Source organism: Crocodylus siamensis, chromosome 9, assembly GCF_052110815.1.
Source record: "Crocodylus siamensis isolate JL-2025a chromosome 9, ASM5211081v1, whole genome shotgun sequence".
NCBI lineage: Eukaryota > Metazoa > Chordata > Crocodylia > Crocodylidae > Crocodylus > Crocodylus siamensis.
Genome location: NC_143403.1, coordinates 49,708,092 through 49,730,452, shown reverse-complemented (window position 1 = coordinate 49,730,452; position 22,361 = coordinate 49,708,092). Strand labels below are relative to the sequence as shown.

Genomic DNA, 22,361 nt, shown 5'->3' with positions numbered 1-22,361 from the left:
TGTAACTTGGGTGATCTTCTTTTGTATGATATTTTAGGATTACAACATTCATAGATTAATATCTAAATTTGATAACCATTTGACTGCTTCAGGGGTAGCTGCATGGATTGATTTTTCTTCTTCTTTTTTTTTTTTAGGTTGCCATTAAAAGATTTAATTGGGCAATCATTTATAATGTGTTGTACTGTGTGAAAAATCACACCACAATTGCAACCCAGATTCTTTAATTCTCTATTTATGGGGTAGGTGTCCACATTTTCCATTAAGTGTCTAGATGTGATTCAGGGAGAACCAAATCTTTCTGAATAGGTCAAATCCTGGCTGGAGAATTGCAGGGTTGTTGACTATGTATTTCTGCGGCAAGTTGGTATTCACCCAGGCATCCCTCCATTGTTTTTTGGTGCTCGTTATCACCATAGAACTTCTTGGTGTCTTTCCAGAAGCATTTTCACGGTGGTGGTAAAGTTGTCTCTCAGTGAGGGAGGTTCCTAGAAGCAATTCTTCAGTGAGTCCCTTAGCCAGAGTAAAGGATTGGCTCTTCTGGAATATTGCTGCACATTCATAGATTTCATAGATTTTCAGGGTCAGGACCTCAGCCTCAGGCAGTGAAATTGTGTGTCAAAATAATCACTGAAAATATTGCAAAAGGACTGAACATCAGCTCTGGGTCACCAGTAATGCAGGTACTCCATTTTCTCCTAGTACTTAAAGGTGATCTTCTTGCAAACCTACTGTGCACAGTAGGTGAACGGAAAGCTGTGAACAAATATGAGTAATATTAATTTTTTACAATGCTGAGCAGCAGACTCTCTGAATGACTGCTTGGGGGTATGAAAGGATGAACTTTTAGGCTAAGTAGTTAAGAGCCTGAGGCTGAATCCATTCAGTCTTTGCAGGTTAGTTGAAGTTGCGTAGATTGAATTAATAAGCAACTGAATGGATATTCATTTTGATTTTGGAAATGCAGCCGCATGCCTGCAGTGGCCTAAGTCAGAAGCCAAGGGGTGCTAGAGCACACCTCCCTGGTCAGCAGTAACAGATAGCTTGGGCCAAGGCTGTCTTGCTCTCCCTATGTGGGGTGGGAGTTTGTTTCGTAGTTTCTAGGGTCAGAAGGGACCTGAGAAGATCATCAAGTCTGACCCCCTGCCATGGCAGGAAAGAGTACTGGGGTCAAACGACCCTGGCAAGGTGTACATCCAGCCTCCTCTTAAAGACCTCCAGAGTAGGAGCCAGCACCACTTCTCTTGGAAGCTGGTTCCAGACCCTAGCCACCCTGACCGTGAAGTAGCGCCTCCTGATGTCTAACCTGAATCTGTCCTCTGCCAGCTTGTGACCATTATTTCTAGTCACTCCTGGTAGTGCTTGGGGCAACAGGGACTCCCCCAGTGCCTGCTGGTCTCTGACTAGTCTGTAAACAGCCAGTAGATCCCACCCCCCTTGTGGAGGCTGAACAGGTTCAGGTCCCGTAGCATCTCCTCATAGGGCCTGTCCTGCTGGCCCCGATCATGCGAGTGGCCCTTCTCTGGAGCCTCTCCATGATGTCCACATCCCTCCTGAAATGTGGTGCCCAGAACTGGACGCAGTACTCCAGCTGCGGCCTGACCAGGTGGCTGTGGGCCTGCCAGAGTCCTCCATTATTTTTTGTGTTTGCTAGCCATGAGGATTGTACTGCACCTGCAAAGGTGCAAGCTTCTCAATAACATGACTGGCATCTGTGTTTCAACCATGGATATATATTCTATCCCCTACTCTGGAATCCTGTTCCTGGGATTCTTGCCCTTCAAATCATTGAACCCCATTCACCTGCTGGCATTTAGTTACCATGTCTGCTAGCAGCTTTCAAAAGGAGATTGATGCTAAAAGGTATCAGAGACATTTCCATGCCAGAGACGATAGATCTCAAACAGAAATGAGAACCAAGCATTTTGGGATGCTGGGGAACTGTGAGTTAACTTGAATCTGGAGGAGATCTGGACAGATGTTCAATAAACTGATTTAACCTAAATCAGTTAATTCTGATATTACATCCATCCAGGTTTATCTTAACCTGGTTTCAGCTATTTTGGAAGTGATTTATGTGTACTGAACTTGTGTTATGTTACAGATTTGAAACAGTTTCTAATTGCTTATACTGGTTTCTGTGTAATTTCTGTCCCTAGCCTTAATGAGGGTCTAGCATCCATGTGCATTTGGCCATTCTGCCCTTGTATCAGTTGAAACAACCCAACACATTGGCTCCTGGAAAGCTTTATTTGATGTGAAATGCAAATGATTAACTGCCAGATTGTAGCTAGCAAATTCAAGAGTTGTAGGATCAAACTAAGGAATGAGCATGGTAAAACAAGCAATTTGTCCAACATTTGCTGGGGTTAGTTTGTATTCCAGCTTCACAGTTTTCGCAGTTTGCATGACACAATTGATGCTGTTTACTTTTGGAAGCACCCAACAGGAGGCGATTACAGAGGCCAGCAATAAGATTTAAAGTTATTACCAGACACCAAAGAGCAGGAGACTGATACAAACAGCATGGAAGAGGATTTGGGGGAGGTATATTGTTTAAATCCAGGACTAAAGCAGAAGACCTAATTTTCTCCACTGCAGGATGTAGCGTGGTTGTCTAGGGTCATTGTCTCTAGACCTGTCTAGGGTCTTCATTTTTTAAATTAGCCTCTAGATAGTTTCAACTATAATTTAGTGGCTTCCTCCTTGGCTTCACCTCTAGCTATGCTAATTATGGGGTGTGGTTGGGGTTGGGGTTGAATCTTCTGGTTGGTCTGTGTCTAGATGCACTCTGCTCTCTAGCCTGTGTTGTTTTCTTGCTTTCAGAAGGTAATGATAAAAGGTTGCTGCCTTTGTAGAGGGTGTCACTAGATTCCCTGGTCTTCTCTTCCTTTCCATTATCATTTGTGTGATTTGAGAGGAAAAGCTTTTCAAATGCTTCTTAAAACATGGAATTAATAAGAACCCCCTCCCTTAGTTTCCTATTCAGCTGAAGTATTGGACAAAACAGCTGGGGGCAGAATGAATGGTTAAAGATTCAGCTTTTCTGATTCTTCAGTTGAGGGCTGAAAAAAAGCTTCAGTTATGCTCACAGTTAATGCTGGAAGGGAGCTCATGGGTCAGCTAGTCTGCACAAATGCAGGATTTGCTCTTCCTATACCCATTCTCTGGTCTTTCAGGAACCTGCAGGAGAAGGAGACTTGATTATCATCACTAGAAAGCAGCATCCCCTGTTCCACCAAGTAAAAAAAAAAAAAAAAAAAAAAAGCCGTTTTCAGACCTTCTTTGTACATCCTAAACAGAGAGGGCATGAACTCATTTGTTAGTTGCTACTGAAAAGGTGAAAGTTTAGTATCCATTCCAACCTTGTCCCACTCCTGCTTCACTTAACCCAAAAGCACTTTTGAATGGGTTTTCTCCCCATTTGCTCAAATGATAATATATTGCACTTCAGCTGACACCAGGCATGGAAAATTTAAGCCCAAAGGGGGGTACTTTTTCAGAAAGTTATGAGTAAAGCAAAACAGGTGTTGTTTATAACTCTAGATTTATTTTGCAGCCATAACTACGGCACTTGCTACCAAGCAACCACTAAAGTAGCCCTTTGTAGAGCTTGAGTTATATTGGATGGTATGGCTTAAATTTAACATGGTTCACTTAAAATGCTCACCAAATGTTTCCTGTGAAGATAATGAATACAGCTTTCAAACCCCATATGGTATATTAGCCCTGTCTATTAGATGAAAAGTGTTTAAGAAGGCATGGTAGCTAGAGAGTTTTTATTCTGGTGTTTGCTTACTTTTCCATCTGTTGTTGTTTCTTTGCTACTTCCATTTTCTAGCTCTCAGTAAACACTTTGGCTTAGTGGTTGATATTTAACCCTCTTGAGCCTAGCTTCTTGTTGCTATGTATACTAATGATCAGTGAGACCTCTAAATTGGTTGGGCAACAATTGGAAACTTGCTGGACTTTGCATTTAAAAAACATTATAAAAATGTCATGGCTCCAGTTCACACCCTGAAATTCCTTCAGTGCAGTTACCTTGTAGGCTTCATAGGTGGCAAAAGGTATAAATCTGTGTTGGAGGATGAACTCCTCTTATCCTTATAAGAGGTATATCATACATTGCATCACGCAGGCTTCCGGCAACTCTCCTGCCAGTGTTCTTCCAATTTGCCCTGGAGGAACCCCACTGAGGGCAAGAGAGGAGTTGAGTCTTCCTGGCCTAGTCAGTTCTTGTTCCGCCTATTAAGAGTGCTAATAATAATGCTGTTCAATGCCAAATGGTGCTTTTTGTAGCCTGGTAGCTAGTCCTTTCATGTAGGTTGTAAAATATTTGTCAGATGGCAGGAACCTGCTGGGTTGGATTTGAATTGGCGAGTCTTAGCATCTTCAAATGACTCCTCAGGGAAAGGCCTGCAAAGTCCTAGTTTTGTCTCTGCTAATTGGCTTTCACAGCCTTTCCTGAATGCATAGAGAGGAGTTGACAAGACCTGCATGAATGATCCTGCCTGGCCTCACTGTGGCCCATGTACATGCTCTTGTAAAAATAACATACGCAGGAGCACAGGTGCAGTTTTGAGCACCTCAGAGGGGTCTTGAACTGGGGGAAAGATAGAGAAAGGAAGAGCTATTAGTCTGGTGGTAGCACATCAGCAGTAGCATTTCTCCACAGTCCCTCACAATGTTCCCTCAAAGGTTTAGCGATCTGTGAGCAATCCTGGCTGGGATTCCCCCTCCCTCCTGCAGCAGCCTGTGGCTGGGTTGGGGCGGGTGGCAAGTGGCCTGATGTGAAGCTGGGGGAAGGTGGGGGGGGAGCATCGGTGCCTCCTTGCTGTGGCATTGGGTGTCTCCCCCAGGCTGGCACCCAGGGGACATGGCCCCCTACTGCCCCTCCTGTGGGTACGCCACTGTGTACGTGGCATTAAAAAGTTATTGTGTGGCATGATTTTTTATTGTGTGTGGCTGCACATGCATGCAGCTTAGAGGGAACGCTGGTTCCTTGTCTAGGCCAGAAGCAATGTGGAGGGATTACTTGAGCTGTGGATCTCAACTTCTTTAGGCTGAAGTTGCTCCTTGGAAAAATGCCAGCTCTGAATTTTCACTTGTATTTTGACTACAAAAAAATAATAAAGCAAATCTGTTGCAAAGACCTCAGATCACAATAGGTCAACATGATTTTATTGCTGTGGGGTTCTATTTGAAATATCTGGGTTTATCTTGTCAATCATGTTTGTATATTTAACACTGCAAACTTTGTGTGGCACCCTTGAAAGGATCTCAAGGCACCCAAGGGTGCTGTGGCATCCTGGTTGAGGAGCACAGTACTCTAGGGGCTTGTGTGAGTGAACTGTAAGCATGTTCCGTAGAATATGGCCTGCAGCCATTTGAGGAGGGAGGTCTTGGAAGAACCTTAAAGGCATGGGGAAAAAATAATGCCCAGCTGTCCATGTTCACATCTGAGTAAGTGTGGTGAAGAGGCTTTCTCAGGATGGAAAGGAAGGTTGTGCCCCTAAACAGCAAGTCTTTGGAGTGAGGGGATAAATGTGGTTGTTTCTTAGAGATGCCCATTGGGGGTTTCTTTTTTAGTTGGGCTTCTTTGTGAAAAATATAGTTCTTCCTCCATACTGGCTGGTATGTGAAGGATAAATGGCCAGTTTGCCTGTATAGGAAGGGAGCCCCTTCTGTGACTTGCTAGTACAGGGTTTCCCTTTTCAGGTGAGCCAGGTCTGTCTAATGTAGTGGTTTCCAACCTTTTTATGGTGAAGATCACTTTTTTGTAAGTAAAGGATACCCCAGGATCTACTGCCCTCTGGCACCCACGCCTGCTCCCCTGCCTCTCGAACAAGCCACCTGGGCTCTGACCCCACTCACCCTGCCTGGCCCTCGTGGCAGGGGGTGTGGCTCAACCCAGCCATGTGGGTCCTGCTGTGCTCAATCGTGGAGCCTCTGACAGACTGAGATCACCTGTCAGAGGCTCCACGATTGACCAGTTGATCGTGATAGACTAATTGGTGACCACTGGGATAATGGCTAAGGAGGGAAGCACTCCTTTCCCAACCCCTTATTCTCTTCCGTTTCCTTATTCCCCCCTCTATGCCTGCCTGACTTGACCTTTCACCCAAGTTCTGCTGCCCAGTGCAGGATTTCCCATTGCTGCTGTGGTTGTGAAATATTTGGAAAGATAAGTCAGTAATTTACTGAGATTTGTAAGTTTTCTAGGGAAGAAGCCATCTCGTTGCTCTGTATAGCACCCAGCACAGTCAGGTCATTGTCCGTGTAATCACTCTATAAGCCCAGTTAAATAATAATTGAACAGGCAGAGGGAAGGATTGCTGCTAGAGTTTACTTAAAAAAACCCCCATGTGCTTCCATAGTGATAGATGCAGCCTGGGTTGGACTAATTGTGTGTGTTGGTTGAGCAAGGAGAGCTGCTCTGATGGTGCTTTGAACCTTCAGTGGAACTCCGGCTGGTGAACCTGGATGGCTGACAGGTTCAGGTGTAAGCTCAGCTTGGGTGAGTCTGCGAGGATACTGGTATTTGGGTAGGGGGGCAGGATAGAAGCAAGGAAAGTTGATTCTCTGTCTTCTCCTTTTGATGGATCCACTAAGCCTTGTAGGAGGGTGGAGCCTGTACTGCTGGTTGTGGTGGGGCCATGAGCTTATCCTTCCCCTCCGTCTTTTCCTGTATTCAGCCCCCGCTGCTCTACCCCCCAGGCCCTCTCCTCTTACCCTTGTGTATTGCTTTCCTAAACCATTGGTAACTTCACAGATGTGATCTCCTGCATTTCTTTCCCATGCATGCTGCTTCCTTCCATCCTGCCCTTACTTTTTGTTATCCTTGTCCTCAGCATGAGTGAGTGTAAACAGAAGGATGTGCACTGTAGTAAGTATAGAAGTGGAGAGTTTCAGTGCGTGTGACAGTTCCAAGGTTGCATGGGTTGGATTAGATCTTGACTGGTGGTTTCCTTAATTTGTATTGATCATGCTGTGAGGGAATGCACTTGACCAACCCTAGCTCTTATGTAATAAAGTGTGTTTGCATGGAAATGCCATATCATTATCCTTGCCTCTTCAGCACCTTCCATCAAAAGATCTCAAAGGACCAAGATGCTTAAGGTTTAGTGTAGGTGGAATCCTCATGCCTGCATCCAAGCAAGCAATCTGCAAAATCCTCACTACCTGACTAGGTAGATGAGGAGCTACAGGCTCATGAATTTCTCGCAGTAAAGTTTTCCAGGCACGTGCAGCTCTGCAATTGTTTGCTGAAAGGTACCACCATTGTAGCAGAGCTGAGCATCTCAGCACTTGTTTCACAAGAAAGGCTATTTGGGATTTGCCAGCCAGGCATCCCTCACCAAAGTTTCCTGAGGGGCTTCAACTGGTAGGTGTGTTCAAAAAGTGCCTAATGCATGTTGTTAGCATTTTCAGTATGGTGTCTGGGGTGCTTTCATTCTAAATCATGATGAGAGGAGAAGGAGAATGTAATGGTTGTTCCCACCTCACATAGGAGCCTAACTTAAGGCTGGAGGCAGGTGCCTGAGTCTGGAAGAGGGGCAGGATGCCAGATACACTCCTTTTGCCTCTTCCTTTTGGCTGGTTTAGGTGTCCCCCTGTTTAGCATGTTTTGAATCCCATGCTGAGGTGCATCATTCTTCCCTATGCAGTTTAGAGGAAACTTAGGCACCTTACTCAGTTAGGAGTTCCTCTTGCAAGAGCTATTATTTAAGAAGAGTCCACAGAGGGTTTAAAGTGGCTTGTTATAGTTGGTAGTGACAGACCTGGAAACAGCACAAAACAACCCTCCCAAAAAACGTGCTTTACCAGAAGAAGCAGCATGTTAGTTCAACCTGGCTCCTCAGTGTCTGTATAGATCAAATGCTTCAGTGGGGCTTTCTGGTGCTTTTGTTTAATAGCTGATTCAATCAGCTATTAGACAAAAGCACCCAAAAAGCCCCACTAAACAGCCCGATCTATACAGAGGTTGGACAAGCCGGGTCCATTTAACACGATGCCTCTTACAGGCATACTCTGGGCTCAGCACTGGACCTCACTGAGTTTCAACTAAAGCACAGTTTTGTTTTGTTTTTATAACATCTGTAAGTAGCCTAGAAGTCCTGACTTGTGGTCTCCTTTCATCTCATTTTAACCTAGACTCAACAGAGTAGGTTTTTTAAGTACATTCTGATTTAAATTGGTTCCTTACCAATTCCCAGATGTGTATTTTAGGAGATTAAATCTGCTTTGCATCTGTCTGCATTGCAAATAATGTCTCTAAATTAAACCCAATTCTAAAATAATTTATAGAAATGGAAACTTAATCTCTCTTACATTGTGATGAAACTTAATAATCACATTTAGGGTTTTACTATAAAGACTTGTAATTTGTTTAGCAAAATCTTAAAGGCACAAATTAAATATTTCCCCTTTTACTATTTTCATTATAGTCATTTGTGTGTGACAGCTAATGAATCAAAAGCATATTAGGGATGGATACACATATTTGCATACCTCTTAAATTACCACATATAGCTAAAGCTGTATTTGTTTCACTATCCTGAGAATTTGGTCAAGATTTTTTGTGTTTAAACAATTTTGTACAGATAACCTGCTTTGAGATCAAGAAAAAACTTAGTGAAAGATTACATTTCTATGCAGTTAGCACTGTGATAGGGTATAAGCCAGGCTTGTCCACCATATGGCCCGTGGGCCGCCACGCGGCCCTCCAAGCTGTTTTCTGAGGCCTGATGTGCTGTGATGAGAAACAAAAGTAAACACTGTACTTTTGTTTTGGGGGGGTGATGTGATATTACTTCCTGTGAGGTCTTTGAATATGGCTCGCCAGCCCACTGAATGATAAAAAGTTTATGATCCAACCCCACGTTCAAAAAAGTTGGACACCCCTGGTGTAAGTTGTCTAATTCATGTAGCAATGGTACCTCAGTTCTGTCTATCTCTGCAAGGGGTAGCAATGAAATGTGCAGTAGCAAAGATCTTGGACCACAAGTGGGGACCTACCTAAGTTGTGGTGAGACAAAGGGCTTTTTGCAGCTTATTTGCTGTGTGTGATTTCTCAGGTGTTTCCTGACAGCCGTGCCCCATGCTGCTGGTTGCCTCAGGATGCCTTCACTCAGTCTACATTATTACCAGGGTTCCTGGTTTTCCCTGATTTAAAAAAAAAAAGGCAAATTCTCAGATAAAAACCCAAACCTTGTAATTAAAATTAAAGGGCCCTCCATAGCGCCCCCCCCAGCCCTATTGGTGCCCCTCACTCACCCCAGCAGCCCCCCCAGCCCTGTTTATGCCCCTCACTCCTCCCACAACAGCCTCTTGGTCCTATGAATGCCCCTCACTCATGCTCCTGCCCCTCCAGCCCTGCCAGAGGGGCCCCCAGCGGCCAGGGACCCAGGTCTGCAGCCCTTGCCTCTGATAGAAAGCAGTGGCTGCCACAGGAGGAGCACGGAGCCAGCTCGTGCCTGTTGTGGGCGTGGGCAGGGGTGAGGCTGGCTCCCAGCTGCAGTGCGCACTTCCAGCGACAGGGGGAACCCGTGTCCTCCAGATCTATGCGTAGGGCGGGGGCAGGGCAGGGGCACATTGTGGGCTTGTGCTCCCCACCCTGCTGCCCTCCCTGGGGCCTCTGCAGCACAGCACGTGCAACTGGGCGCTGCAAGGCACAGTAGGGCTGCGCAGGAAAGCTGCTTGCCCCATGAGTTCCATGCTGCCCTGGCAACACTTCCCTTGCCCGCAGGGGCAGCAGTGTGGGGCACAATCCCATGCCACCCACACGCACAGGGGAAGTATTGCCAGGGCAGCATCCAGCTCACAGGGGCAAGCAGCTTTCCTGCGCTGCCCTGCAGTGAGTGCCGGGTTTCACACGCTGCACTGTGGAGGCTCTGGGGGAGGGCAGCAGGGTGGGGAGCACAAGTCCACAGAGCACCCCTGCTCTGTGTACAGATCTGGGGGCGTGGTTCCCCCCCTGCCCCCCCAGCAGTGTGCACTGCAGCAGGGAACTGTCCCCATCCCCATCCCCCGCCCCTAAACAAGCCACCTGCAGCCTTTTCCTGCTCTCCGCTGGGTCTTTGAAGCTGCACATTGCAGCCCCAAGCCCCACACGTTGTCAAGCAGGGCAGCAGCCTCAGCCTTGCCCAACTCCCTCCTTATGGGGGCCTCAATTCCACCCCCACCTCTTACCTGCAGAAGCTGCTGTCCAGGCTGCCTGGGACCATGTGCATGTAGATGCACATGGTGCCCCTTTCCTGACCACCCTCCTCCTGCTCCCCCCTGGCCCTTGCAGGCTGGAGTTGTGCCCAGCTGCAGAGGCCTGTCTGCAAAACTACAAAATCTATGGATTTCTCCGCTAAAATGAGATATCTGTGTTTTACTTTAGTAAAGGGGGAAATCCCTGATTTATTTCCGTGGGAAATGGAAAACCCGGATCCCTGATTGCTACTACTTTTTTGGGGGGATTATTTCATGGGGAATTGTGGCCAATGGTAGATTTCCCTGCAATTGTGGACAATGCTGTTTCTGTGAAACGTGTAGAACCGCAGTTTAGGTAGGTCCCTAATCATGAAGCCATAGTGGCTTTTTGGGTTTTTTTTCTTTATAATCCCCAAGTGCCCTACAGGTGTGTTTATTTTGTTCATTCTGATTTTTTTTTTTTTTTTTTTTTCTTAAATGAATTGGATCATATTGCAGGTTCACCTTCCCAGGCATTTTTATGCCTCATTCCCTCCCTTCCTCTACCTCCCCAGAATTAAGACTGGGTTAGTTGTCTTATTCCCTTATTTTCTGGCAGGCAAGAGACCCTGCTTTTTTGGTTCTTAACTTGGTTGTGTCCTTTCCTGCCTTTAGCCTCTTCTTTCCTTTGCAGTGTGGTTTACTGTTGCATCACACTTTCATCATCTTGTCTGGGGCAGCCTTTCTTATGGGGTTCCCAGTTCATCCCTTTCTGTAACAGCTGTGAGCTTGGACCCCCAGGTTCTCTTTGAATTGTTATTCTGCTGAGATGCAGCTTTTGCCTCAGCCGGTTCCCTGACCTTAATACGTTGACAGCAGGAGCTTTTATGGATCTTATGTTAAAAGGGAGCTGCAAAGCTCTACAGCAAGTAATTGAAGCTCCCAAACCGGTAACAGGATACAAGTTTGAATAAGTGTATTTGTCAGTCTAAACTGGCATCCTGTTACCAGTTTGGGACTTTAATTATTTCTCTTATTGGTTGTAAAGCTTTGCAGTTCACTTTTTAAGATGACAGGACCAACTCTTGCAGTGTGCAGTAAAGGATTAGCATCTCCCTTTTCAGGAATTAGGATCCAATATTTTTGCTTAGCTAAGCCACCTAGACCTGTCATCTCAAACTGTAGAAAACACAGGTTCTGTTTAAGGCAATTTCTAGGGCCAAACTTGTGTCCCTGGGGTTGCGTAGGACCGGGGCTAGTGGTATAAATTAGGGAAGAGTCTGGTGCTTGGTGTCTAAAAGAGGTGACGTTGGTAAATGTTGTCTATCAACAGTCCTTCCGGGATGTACCAGTACTGGTAGCAACAATGGCCTCTCTTAATGCAGTTGAGCTGCAGCAAACAGCCAACAGGTGACTCGTTAGGGAAGAATCTGTTGTTGACAGTAGAAGTAAATATTCCTGACGGAAAGGGAAAGAATAACTCTTCCCTAACTACAAAGTGAATTTCAATGAAGTCCTTGAGATGCCAACTGGCAGACTGGTGTTTGATTCCCTCGTGCTCTGCAGCTCTAAGAGTGTATTGAAATTGCATGCTTTTTGGTTGTTGCTGATTTTTTTTTTTTTTTTTAAATACAGGATTTTTTTAATGGAGAATGGTGGCTTCTGTTCTCATTTGGTTTTGTGATAGGTTGAGGGGGGAGTACTCTGAAGGAGAGCAATATTTACTCTGAATTTGAGGAGTGTGGGGTGGACAAAGGGATTCACAGATGCTTTTTGTCCTGTCATACTGCAGGTTTGTCTCCCCTTTTTATGTTTGTATGAATCGCATGAAATGTACTATGAATGTAGCTTTTCTGCATCTCCTTTGGCGTTGCCCTTTCCCCTGGAATGTCCTCTTGGATTGTGTACACTCCATCTCTACCTTTTCTTTCTAAATGGGTGTTCAAAATTGTCCTTTATATGCCACACTCTTCTAATTCCCTGTAAGCCGTGACAGTTTTAGGAAGCCTGTTGGATTCCCAGTCTCTGTTAATTTTTAATAAAAGGAGAGACTTATATTAATTTCTCCTTCAGTCTGGGGTGGGTAGTGGTGGGCTAGCTCCAGGCCCAGCTCCATGGGAGGGGGCTGTAAGGGGGGTGGCCTGGCCCTGTAGTAGGCTGGGGGGATGTAGTTTGGCCTTGTGTGGGGAAGCGGATGGCCAGTCCCCAGCCTGGCCCTGACCAGTAGCCCGGGGCTTGGGAATTTGGGGGGTGGGGTGGGGGGAGCTGTATTAATGGTTGCCCCTTCCCCCACCAAACTTCCAGATCCATGGGGAGCCCTGTGGGACAGATACTAAGGCCCACAAACTAGAGGTTAAGCACCTGTGATCTAGATGAACTTAATCCTGGCTTGGTTCAGGAGTCTGGGCAATATGGCCTTCTGAGGTTCTTTTTTGGTGTTAAATTGTGAGGAAGCTCTGCTCTGAGCACTTTGATTGACTGCAGCACTAAGGTACATGTTCTTTCAGATAAGCATGCCCAGGTCAATTAAGGCCTTTGTAGGCTAAGTTGTGTTACTGACTCCTATCTAAGTACATCAGGAATAACCACTGAAGTCAAGACAGTAGTACAATATTTCTCTACCACTTGAGTTTGGCTGCCTGTATTCCTAGGAAGAAACTTTCCTAACACCCTCACATTTACTGGTGAGGGGAATCTTAATTATTCATTGCATGTTGTTTTGAGAGATTGATGGAGGAAACTTGACCTTGTAAGGGATAACTGCATATGACCTTACAAATGCTGAGTTTTGGCCATCTGAAGTTATTTTTGAATTTCTTTTTTCCCTTCCTTATTCTCTTAGAATTACAATAATCAGTGCCTCAGCTCAACTCTCTTTGCTCTTCCCCCTGGTAAGTCGCAACTTACTGGTTGAGAAGTGCTGAGGTAGCATATTGGTGTCAGTAGAAGATCAGTCCCGATGCTTTAAACTACTCTTAGAAACCAGCAGGTAGTTGTTGCAGGTACTGCAGCAGCATGGTAATGTTGCCAGTGCAGTACTTAATATAACATGGAGGCAGCTGCATGCTATACGAATTTTGGTCTCCAGATGGATTTAAGGGTAGATGAGAGCTCTGCAGCTTCTAAGCAGCTGGGAGACCACATACTGTGGCAGCATGAGTTCTCTGGGCCTCTAGCCACACAGATACTCCCTGCTACTTCATTCAGGTACCTCATCCTCCACCCTTAGCTGCAGGCTCCCCTGGCATTGCAGACTGTGCTGGGATGTTGTGCCCATCCCATGAGGTAAGGGCAGGAAATGGAAGCTGGAGGAAGGAGGGGGAGCCTGGAGACTCCATTTGCTGCTGCAGCTGGAGCAGTGTGGGGACAGCAACAGCTGAGTGGGAGCCTGGGGGCTGCCAGCTGACTCCTTGGTGGGCTATGGGACACACGTGGCCCCCAACTGGACACCCTTGATTTAGATCCATGTAGAACACATTGCAGTTCTGTCAGGGTGACCAAGGCACAGATTGCAGGAGCAAGGGAAATGACCAACTGATTGATACTCAAGCTCCGAGCCAGATTCAAATAGGAAGAAAGAGCTATTTCCATTTGCTGCCACTTGATTTCTGCTCTGACTTTCACACTGCAAAATCAAGTGCGTTTAAACAGCGAGCAAAATCGGGCATAGCATCTGTTGTCTTTATTGGTATCCCTTCTGGGTGCTTTCCTCCCCAGCCTGCTCTTTTTACTCCTTATCTGGATTGAGCTTCAATAGCTCACCTTCCATATCCTAGCTTGTCTCAATCCCAGGCAGACACTGAGAAACATGCTTGACTGCACCATCTGGGTTGATGTACTATGGCGAGTTTTCAGCCTCTGTAGTGGTTAACGGAAATAGATTTTAATTAAAAATTCATTATCATGTTGTCATATAACATTAGTAAATAAAAATAATGTACAGCCCCTTCTTGTGGCTTGGTAAGTGCCAATTAAGTATTTGACATCTCTTTACTGTGAAATAGTGAAGACTCTTTAATATCTTATTTTTGGTTTGCTATCAGTGGCTTTGAAATAAAAAAAAAAAAAAATGTGGTGGAATTTTTTCTTGATTACTATGTATAGTTTTGAAATTCACCATGATGGGTAAATACACTTCACAGGCTTGGATTTGCCTCCTGTGAATCAGTGAGCTGCTTTGTGAGTCTGTCTCATTAGCCAATGCCCAGATTTGCACATATAACCTTCCTTTTTTTTCACAGCCCAGTTACTTGATTCATTCTCCATGTTTAGGAAACAGGGCAGTTAATATTCACCTAGGTTCATTTCTCACAGCTCTCATCCTACCTACCATATACCAGTGCTGAGTTTTGCCAGTGATTCCTACCTTATCTTTATCTCTCCTCTCTCTTCTGTTTTGTTTTGCCAGCTCTGTTGCTCTTGACAGTTGTCTCCTTCCATATTCCAGCATTATAGCAGCTTCCTGTCTTTTCAAAGCTCATTTCATCAGTGGGGTCTGGAAACACAAATATGGCACACTTAAGACTAAAACCATCTGCATCCTCACTGTCCTGGCCCCTGTCCTGCATGTACCAGATTGGGCCCCATTGTCTCAGTCTTGGCTCCCCGTGCTGCAGGGCTTGAAATTTGGCTGTGGGGGAGTGATGGCAGCACATTTCTTTGTGACTCGAGTAAGTTTGATTGGAGTCTTGTGAACAAAAAAGATGGAACAGCACAGCATTTGTAGTCAGAGTTGATCCCTCCTTGCCCCTTACACAGTAGTTGCACCCTCTTGTATCTTGGTGCATGTTTTCACTAATGTTTGCCTTCCTTGCTCTTCACCCCATGCTAATTATGCAAGCTCAACTAACCTTCTTGTTTGTGTTTGCTACTATTCTGCAGACTGTATTCGCCTAAGAAGCAGTTTTGACCCTTGGAGGAGGGCTATCATAGCAGAACAAATTATCTTACTGATGGTTCATTTGCTTGCTGGTTGCAAATGGCTCTTGGTGCAGGGTGTTTTCTGTTTGCTGTGGAAAAACGGCTTTCTGCTTTAATGGAGAAAAACACGGGAAACCACAGGTTTCCACTTGCAGACTGGCAGGGTTCCAGCCTGTGAGGGTTTTCTTGGGGTGGGGAAGAGTGGGATGCAGGGGCACCAGGTGCATGTGCACACATACACGTGGCGGTTAGGCAGTGGTGGAGAGCAGCTCCCGCTGCTCCCTTCAGGTAAGCTTATGGGGCTGGGGGCAGGAGGCATAGGTGACACATTGGCAGGATTGGGTGGGGCACAGGCCACATGGCGGGGGCAGCACAGGTGACAGATTTTTTAATTGGAGAATTTACAATTTGTAAACAGAAAACCAGGATTCCTGGTGATTAAATAACATAAACCCTATTAATAGATCCCAAATCTGACATCGCCACTGGAGAAAGTGATTGTGCCAAGACGCATGCTGGAAGTCCCCTGTTTCACCAACTGGCTTTGGAGTTTTAAGTGCTTAGTTCTGTTTGCTTAAAACACTCTGTGTTGATAAATTACAAGCACGCTGCATTTAGTAAAGATCATAAATTCCAGCTCCACAAAATAACAGCCTTGCAGCACTTAGTCCTGTTTATAAAGTAGTTCATCCACGTATTCCTCCAAGACTTGCAAATATATCTAACAACCACGTTAAGATAAAGTTAATGGGGTAGTACAAAGCCACATATGCAAGAGCATTCATTCACAAGCCTCTGGCGCAAAAGGGACATTGAAGGAGTGTGTTGTACCTGGCTCCTTTCTGCCTAGCCAGTAGCAGAACCATTGTGGATTCTGTGTTTAGATTAAGGTCACTCCCCTACTGTCGTTTTTATTTGGGGATTTATGTTTGCTATAGCTTTATGGCAACTATTCTAGTGTATGGCTGAGATTTTTTTTTGGGTGCTTGTAATGATCATTGTGTCAAAGTTTCTCATCATTGCAGGATGGGGGATGGAGGTGGGTGGGTGGCAAGGTGTTTGCCTCCTATATTTTAACCTTCACATGGGGGTTAATAATACTTGCCTATCAAGTGGGGATGGTATGGGGCTTGATTCATGAATATTGTAAAGCATCTTGAGGTCATTGGTCAGAAGCTGCTGGTAAGGTGCAGAGCATTTTGGCAGTTTGAAAGTGTGGAATGAAGTCTGCAATCTAATTTTCATTTTAATTAAGGTAATTAACCATTGGGGGGATCGCATCAATATGATGGTATGGCTGAGAATTTTAACACTCTGCAGTAAGATTTTCAGATGTATGATTGTCACAGCAACCATAACTGTGTCTTTGTGTGTGTTAAGGCATAAATGTAACAGCATAAATAGTCATTCAAAAGGCACGTTAATATGCAGGGGTCAAATCACAATTGTAGGGGGAACATACTTAAATACAGACTATCAATATTTTAAACTGAGCATAAGCGTGTTCCTGGGGAGGAGAGAGTCTTTGAATTTCTTTACTTGCCTTAGTTAATGCAGTACTCAGAAATGGGGATTTTAAAATGGGTTTCTGAACGTAATTATATAACTGCAAATCATTTGTAGTCGGCAGACTGGTTTAAACTCCAGCTGGGAAGGCCTCAGTGTAGTTTGTAGTTTAAAGCACAGCTGGAGTTTCAAAACATTGATTCCACAGAGTATGAATCTGCATCTGTGGATGAAAGCCTCCCATTGACAGTGTGCGGTAGCCTCCATTTGAAATGCTTTCTTCCCTGTCTCTTTGGATGATGGATAAATGTTTGTGCGCACACACTCATTTGTCCTTTAAAACAATAGGCTTAAAGTTTGCCTTAAAAAAAGCTGATGTTGCTTTACAGAAAGCAATTTAGTCCTAGTTAGGAAATAACCCCTTGCTAAAAATGTTGGCAGCCTGGATCTGTGTCCTAATGTACCAAGTTGTATCCCACTTGAAGAAAAGGGAGGGTATTTGAATGTTTGAAGGTAAGGTTTTTATGATGGCAGCACTGGAAAACCAGTTCTTTCTGGTGTCTTTTCAACTTCAAGGTCTTGATTGTATCTTATGTGAATCACAAAGTAGCTCTGCCAGGTCACGCAGGAGTTGTATGCACCTGAGTGCCTGTCTCCTGTTCTTTGGGACGTTTCAGTAGAGTTTGTGCCTGTGTTAAGAAGAGAGCCATTGTGTCTGATGCAGAGCACCAGCTGAGTAATGGGCCTGGACTATTCCTTGATTGCTTTACCCACAAGGTGGCAGTGTGTGACAGCAGCAGCAGAGCTGGTGTCCATGAAGAACAGTCTGTGCCATGTGTGGCATTAATATTGATGCTGTCCAGGTGGTACCAGGATTGAGGAAGAGTGACAAGAAGATGTGCTGATATCCTTTTGCCTTAGGGCTTTAGAATAATGGCCATATGTCCCTATCCAGTAGTCTTTCTTTTTGTGCAGATGGAAGACCAAAGTGGCTTTGGCATATTAGAATTTCCTGTTTTATCTCCCTCTTCACCTTCCTGTTCCCACCACCTTCAATTTGTAAAAATAAGACTGACAACAAGACGGAAGCAGCTGGGGAGTTGTATGAAGGACGTGGCTTTTTGGGTTGGAGCAGTTTTATCGGTTGCAGGGATTACTTTTGTTAAGAAATGTTTCCAGTGTAAATTGTAGTTGCGTTTATAAAATTGGCCTTTTGTTACTTATCCTGTCTCCCCTTGTGAGTTCAGGTTCAGAGCTGCTGGCTCTAATAACAAAAATGGATTTTGTTGCAGTTATTCCTGTTAACTGTACGTTACCACAGTCTCTGGGCATATAAGATAGATTCTACCTATCAGAATTTTTAAAAAGTCCCAGCTGTATCGCCCATATCTGCAGTGTGTCACCTGTGAAATCTCTTCTAAGTCTTTGAGTGAGGTGTGGCAATAACTGAGACAAGATTAGAAGACACTTGGGGCTGTCAAGGGGCAATGCAGAGTAGGATTTGCCTGCTTGAATTGTGACTGTTCATAGAGATGCATGAGTCAAAAAGAATCCAGAGCATATTTCAGATCCTAGGATGAGGCTTAGTGCATTGGCAGACAAAAAAGACAACATCTCCTTAATTTTGAATTGAGAGGTGTCAAAATCTGACCCCAAGATGTCATACTTTACTGTCGCTTTTGAGAGGAGAACCACATTTCATTCTACCAAAGAGTGGAGTTGGAGGATTTAAAGTAGAATGTGATCTCTTACCTTGTTACATTCCCACCCTTTCCACATTCCCAGTGATAGTGTGTGTATGTTGGGGTGGTAGGCAGGTGGGGGAGGGTAGTGCAAATACATGTTCAGGAGACAGTAAATTTAATTTGGATCAATGGAAAAGGGAAGGGGAGAAGGGAACTCAGACTTTTTGTAAATGCAGTTTGCTGTTTGCTTTTTCTGTTGCAGGTGAAGTGGAAAGGGAAGGATTTGTTTGATTTAGTATGCAGGACGCTAGGACTCCGAGAAACCTGGTTCTTTGGACTACAGTACACAATCAAGGATACCGTGGCATGGCTCAAAATGGACAAGAAGGTTGGAAAATAGTTTTCCACTGAAGGGTTACATGTTCTGGGGAGAAAAGATATACTTCCTCCATGTTGTGTATTAGTAAGAAGCCTGAGAGGGCAATGAGAGCAGAAATCTGTTTGGCTTGATATATAAAGACAGCAGTCAAAAAATCTAACTACAATATACCTGTTCTCACCAACACTCCCTGTGCTGGAAGGCTTTTTACACTATCCCTGAACCACAAACAACCTTGGACTATGCATGCAAGATCCCTTGTACCCTATTAAAGTGGTGCTTTCCTTGATTGTTATATACATTTGATCTAATAGTCTTTTAAAAAAGCTTTCCTTGGGTGTATAAAGAACAGACACTAGAGACTACAGTTTGTCTAAATGTTTTTGGTCATACTGTGCAGATAGTGGAAAAGGGAAGGTTTACCTATACCTTCTTTCTGCTATCTGTTTCCTAGTGGTAGAGAATTTGTAAAAAGCTAGGAAGCTAAGAAAATAGCAAGCGTATAAAGCAGAACAATTAAGGAAAGGAACATTTCCCAGCAGTGGACCTTTAGGCTCTCAAATGTTCTCCTCAAGGAAGTGATGATGAATGTCTTATTCTAAAAGGGAAAAAATAGTAGAAAACCCACAATAACAAATAAGCGTGTATAGTTTCGCCTGGGAGACTTGAATATTTCTTCTTGTCTTTGTGATTTTTGTCTTGAGCATTATTGAAGCTAGAAATGGTTGTGCTGCTTTTTCTAAACTAAGGATTCAATCTAGTGTTCTGCAGACCAAAATTAGGTAGTGAGGAGCAATTGTAAGGTTTGGGGGGAGGAAGTGGCCCCTCTAATTTTGCTAGTTGTCAGTGCAGCTGGAAACTGCAAATTTTGAAGAGTAACTTAGGAGTTTTCACGGAGGTCAATACGTTAGAGAAGAAAAATTAACCCTCTGCATCAGGGAAATAAATACCACCCTGCTACTGTGATGTGTGTCTTTCTGCCATTTTTTCTTTCCTTAAATATCTGAAAGTAGTAAACTTCTCACAGACTTATGCGGCAGTACCTCCTGGTCTTCCTAGAGTTGTTCACACCATGGAGGGGAATAGAAGAGGAGTGAGGGGAGGTAGAAATTTACAACATCTAAGTCTTCACTTTAAGAGATTGTGGTTGGGGGCTTGACTAAGTAACCAAACCGTGCATAATTCTACAGGTCCTTGATCATGATGTTCCGACGGAAGAGCCAGTCACTTTTCACTTCCTAGCCAAATTTTACCCTGAGAATGCTGAGGAGGAGCTGGTTCAGGAGATCACACAACACTTGTTTTTTCTGCAGGTAGGTACCTCACTGGTCAGCCCTTGGGAAGAAAACAATGGTGGTGAACCAGAAAGTTTTCAGTATGTTTGAATGCACCCAGATCTGGCAGCTCAATTCTAAACCCAGTAATTTCAATACAGACAGGATGGTGTGAAAATAAAAACATTTATGTAAATGAAGCACTGTTCAACATAATCTGTGAAATCATGGCATCTTTTCCTTGGAGTTAACATGTGACTAGCAGTATTAATAGGTCAGCTCCAAGGGGCTGCATCTTGAGAAATGGACACCTTCATGAACCAGGCCCTGAAAGACTGGACTCCACACAGCTGCATAAAGGGTGAATCAGTCGATCAGAAGGTACAGACTGTGTGTGTGTATGTATAGTGTTTTTGTTACATACGACATGAACGGTTTCCTAAAGAAAAGCAGAATGTCTCCAGCATTTCCTGTGTTCAGGGTATACTGCTAAACTAATTTTTTCACCACATAGTTTCGGAATAATTGGAACAGGTGAAGATCCCCCAAGCACAGCTGGTCAGAAACCAGGAGTTCTCTACCCTGCTGACTCTGCTAAGGCCTACTCTGCACTGCAGCATTTTGCCAAGAGAACTCCACTTGTGCCAAGAGCACTCCCAAAAGCTTTTGCCTGGTGGCAAAGCCCTCCTTTCTGCTGGCAGAGTTAAGTCCCTTCTGCTAAGTACAATAAGGCTTTTGCTGTTGCTGGCAATCAGCAGAAGGCAAAGGTAGATATTCTTGTGCTGTCTAACTGCCCAAGTTCCTTCAGTAGCTGGTATGTCTGGTTGCTGCTACAGCACGGTGCACTCAAGAAAGTGCTCTAGAGAAAGTATACAATACTACTCTGGGAAGGCAACACTATGCTTCTGATAATGGAGGTACTTTAATCAAAAGTCCTATTTTTCAGGCAAGTTTGACTTTTTGAGATGGCTACCTCTTGTGCTACAGCATTCCTGATTATCAGCCCTTAAGAAAACTTGTGCATGTGAAAAACAAACAAACAAACAAAAAAACTAGGAAAATGTCAGGTTATCACATAGCTACAATAGGATTTCTGGGTTCTGATTATGGATTTCTTAGCTTCAGGAGCCTTCGTGTTGGATCTGCTGGTGCCTCAAGTTAATAGGTAGCCAAATATTTTGATCTGTTACCCCAGAATTGAGGCAAGACGGGTCAGGGAACACTTTTGCAAATGTAAGCTTTACTCTATATTTGCAGCTTTTTGTCCTGTAAAATAGGTTTGAAAACTCCTTCATCAAGTTGCTCTAAGGCTTAGTTAAATATTCATAATTTACTCTCTCTTATCCAGCATAAAGGTATTGCATCAGGACAAAGTATTGTTAATTTTTAGGCCTATTTTGTACAAATATGCCTCATGTTGGTTATTTTTAAATGTCAAGCTTGTCATGGACTTAGTCCTTGATGAGAGAAACTGCCTTTGACATGTTTGAAGCTGTCTGGTTTAGAAATAACAAAGTTAGAGTAGCTGAAAACTTCATTGTGCAAGTACAATGTGGGACTTTCCACTGGGATTTCTAATAACACATTGGGAAGATGGTGCTCTAGCTGTTTATTTCAGACAGAGGCATGCATCAGTCCAGTTTATTTACCAGCTTATATTAATTTAGGAAAGTATTCTCAGTGATGGAATAGTAAAGCATTCCGTGATGCAAGTGCAAAGTGATGTTACTGTACCTTTGTGACAATCAGTTTAAACCTCACGTGGAAATAAAATGCACTTGTTATATTCAGAAAATCAGGCATTTAAAACAAAAAGTCAAATATGGCAAATTTAATTTTTAAATGCATATAAGTCAGGAAGTAATGGTTCTCAGGGCCTGTAAGTTTTTTGTCCCTCTTGGAAATGTATGCAGGTGTTGTACATGCCATTAAAACATTTTATCTTGGTTACATACAGCTTTCATTGTGGACAGTGGGATTTGAGTGTATTTAGTATCTAACCTGACTGGGTGTAGAATCAGTACAATTTGTCCTGTATGTAATGCGCGTAATGAGGTTCAAATATAGTTTCTGTACAACCATGTAATGTTAAGGTATGTGCGTCAGTGAGAGGGTGGAAAGCAAGAGAGAACAAGTGAGCGAGATGAATTTTAACTCTTAACTTTGGTTGTAACAGGTTTTTTCCTCCTTTTGAAGATGTAGAGAAATCTTGCGTCTAATGTTGGGGTACAGTGTTTTACGTACGCAGAGAAAGTTTTGAATCCCTCTGAAACAGCTGGCCTATGAGAACCTGACTCTTTTCTCTCCAGAACACCAGTCTGCATTGGTCAGAATTGTGCCTTGTGTCAGGAAAATTGGTTAACTTGTTTGTTGGCAGCTCTAGTTGAAACAAACTAGAGCCATCTGCTGTGAGTCACC

The 22,361-nt window shown here is 44.1% G+C and overlaps 1 protein-coding gene across 7 annotated transcripts in view; it reads left to right on the top strand.

Annotated features, from left to right (window-relative positions):
* Positions 1–22,361, top strand: part of NF2 (NF2, moesin-ezrin-radixin like (MERLIN) tumor suppressor) — a 72,238-nt gene that overhangs the window by 1,452 nt on the left and 48,425 nt on the right. For 4 of the 7 annotated variants that reach the window (XM_090062279.1, XM_090062278.1, XM_090062277.1 and 1 more), the window contains exons 2-3: positions 18,553–18,678; positions 19,860–19,982. The exons of the other annotated variants lie outside the window; for them this stretch is intronic. In XM_090062279.1, the coding sequence (XP_089918405.1) occupies positions 18,553–18,678; positions 19,860–19,982 (249 nt within the window). The remainder of the gene's footprint in view (positions 1–18,552; positions 18,679–19,859; positions 19,983–22,361) is intronic. 7 annotated transcript variants of the gene reach the window in all.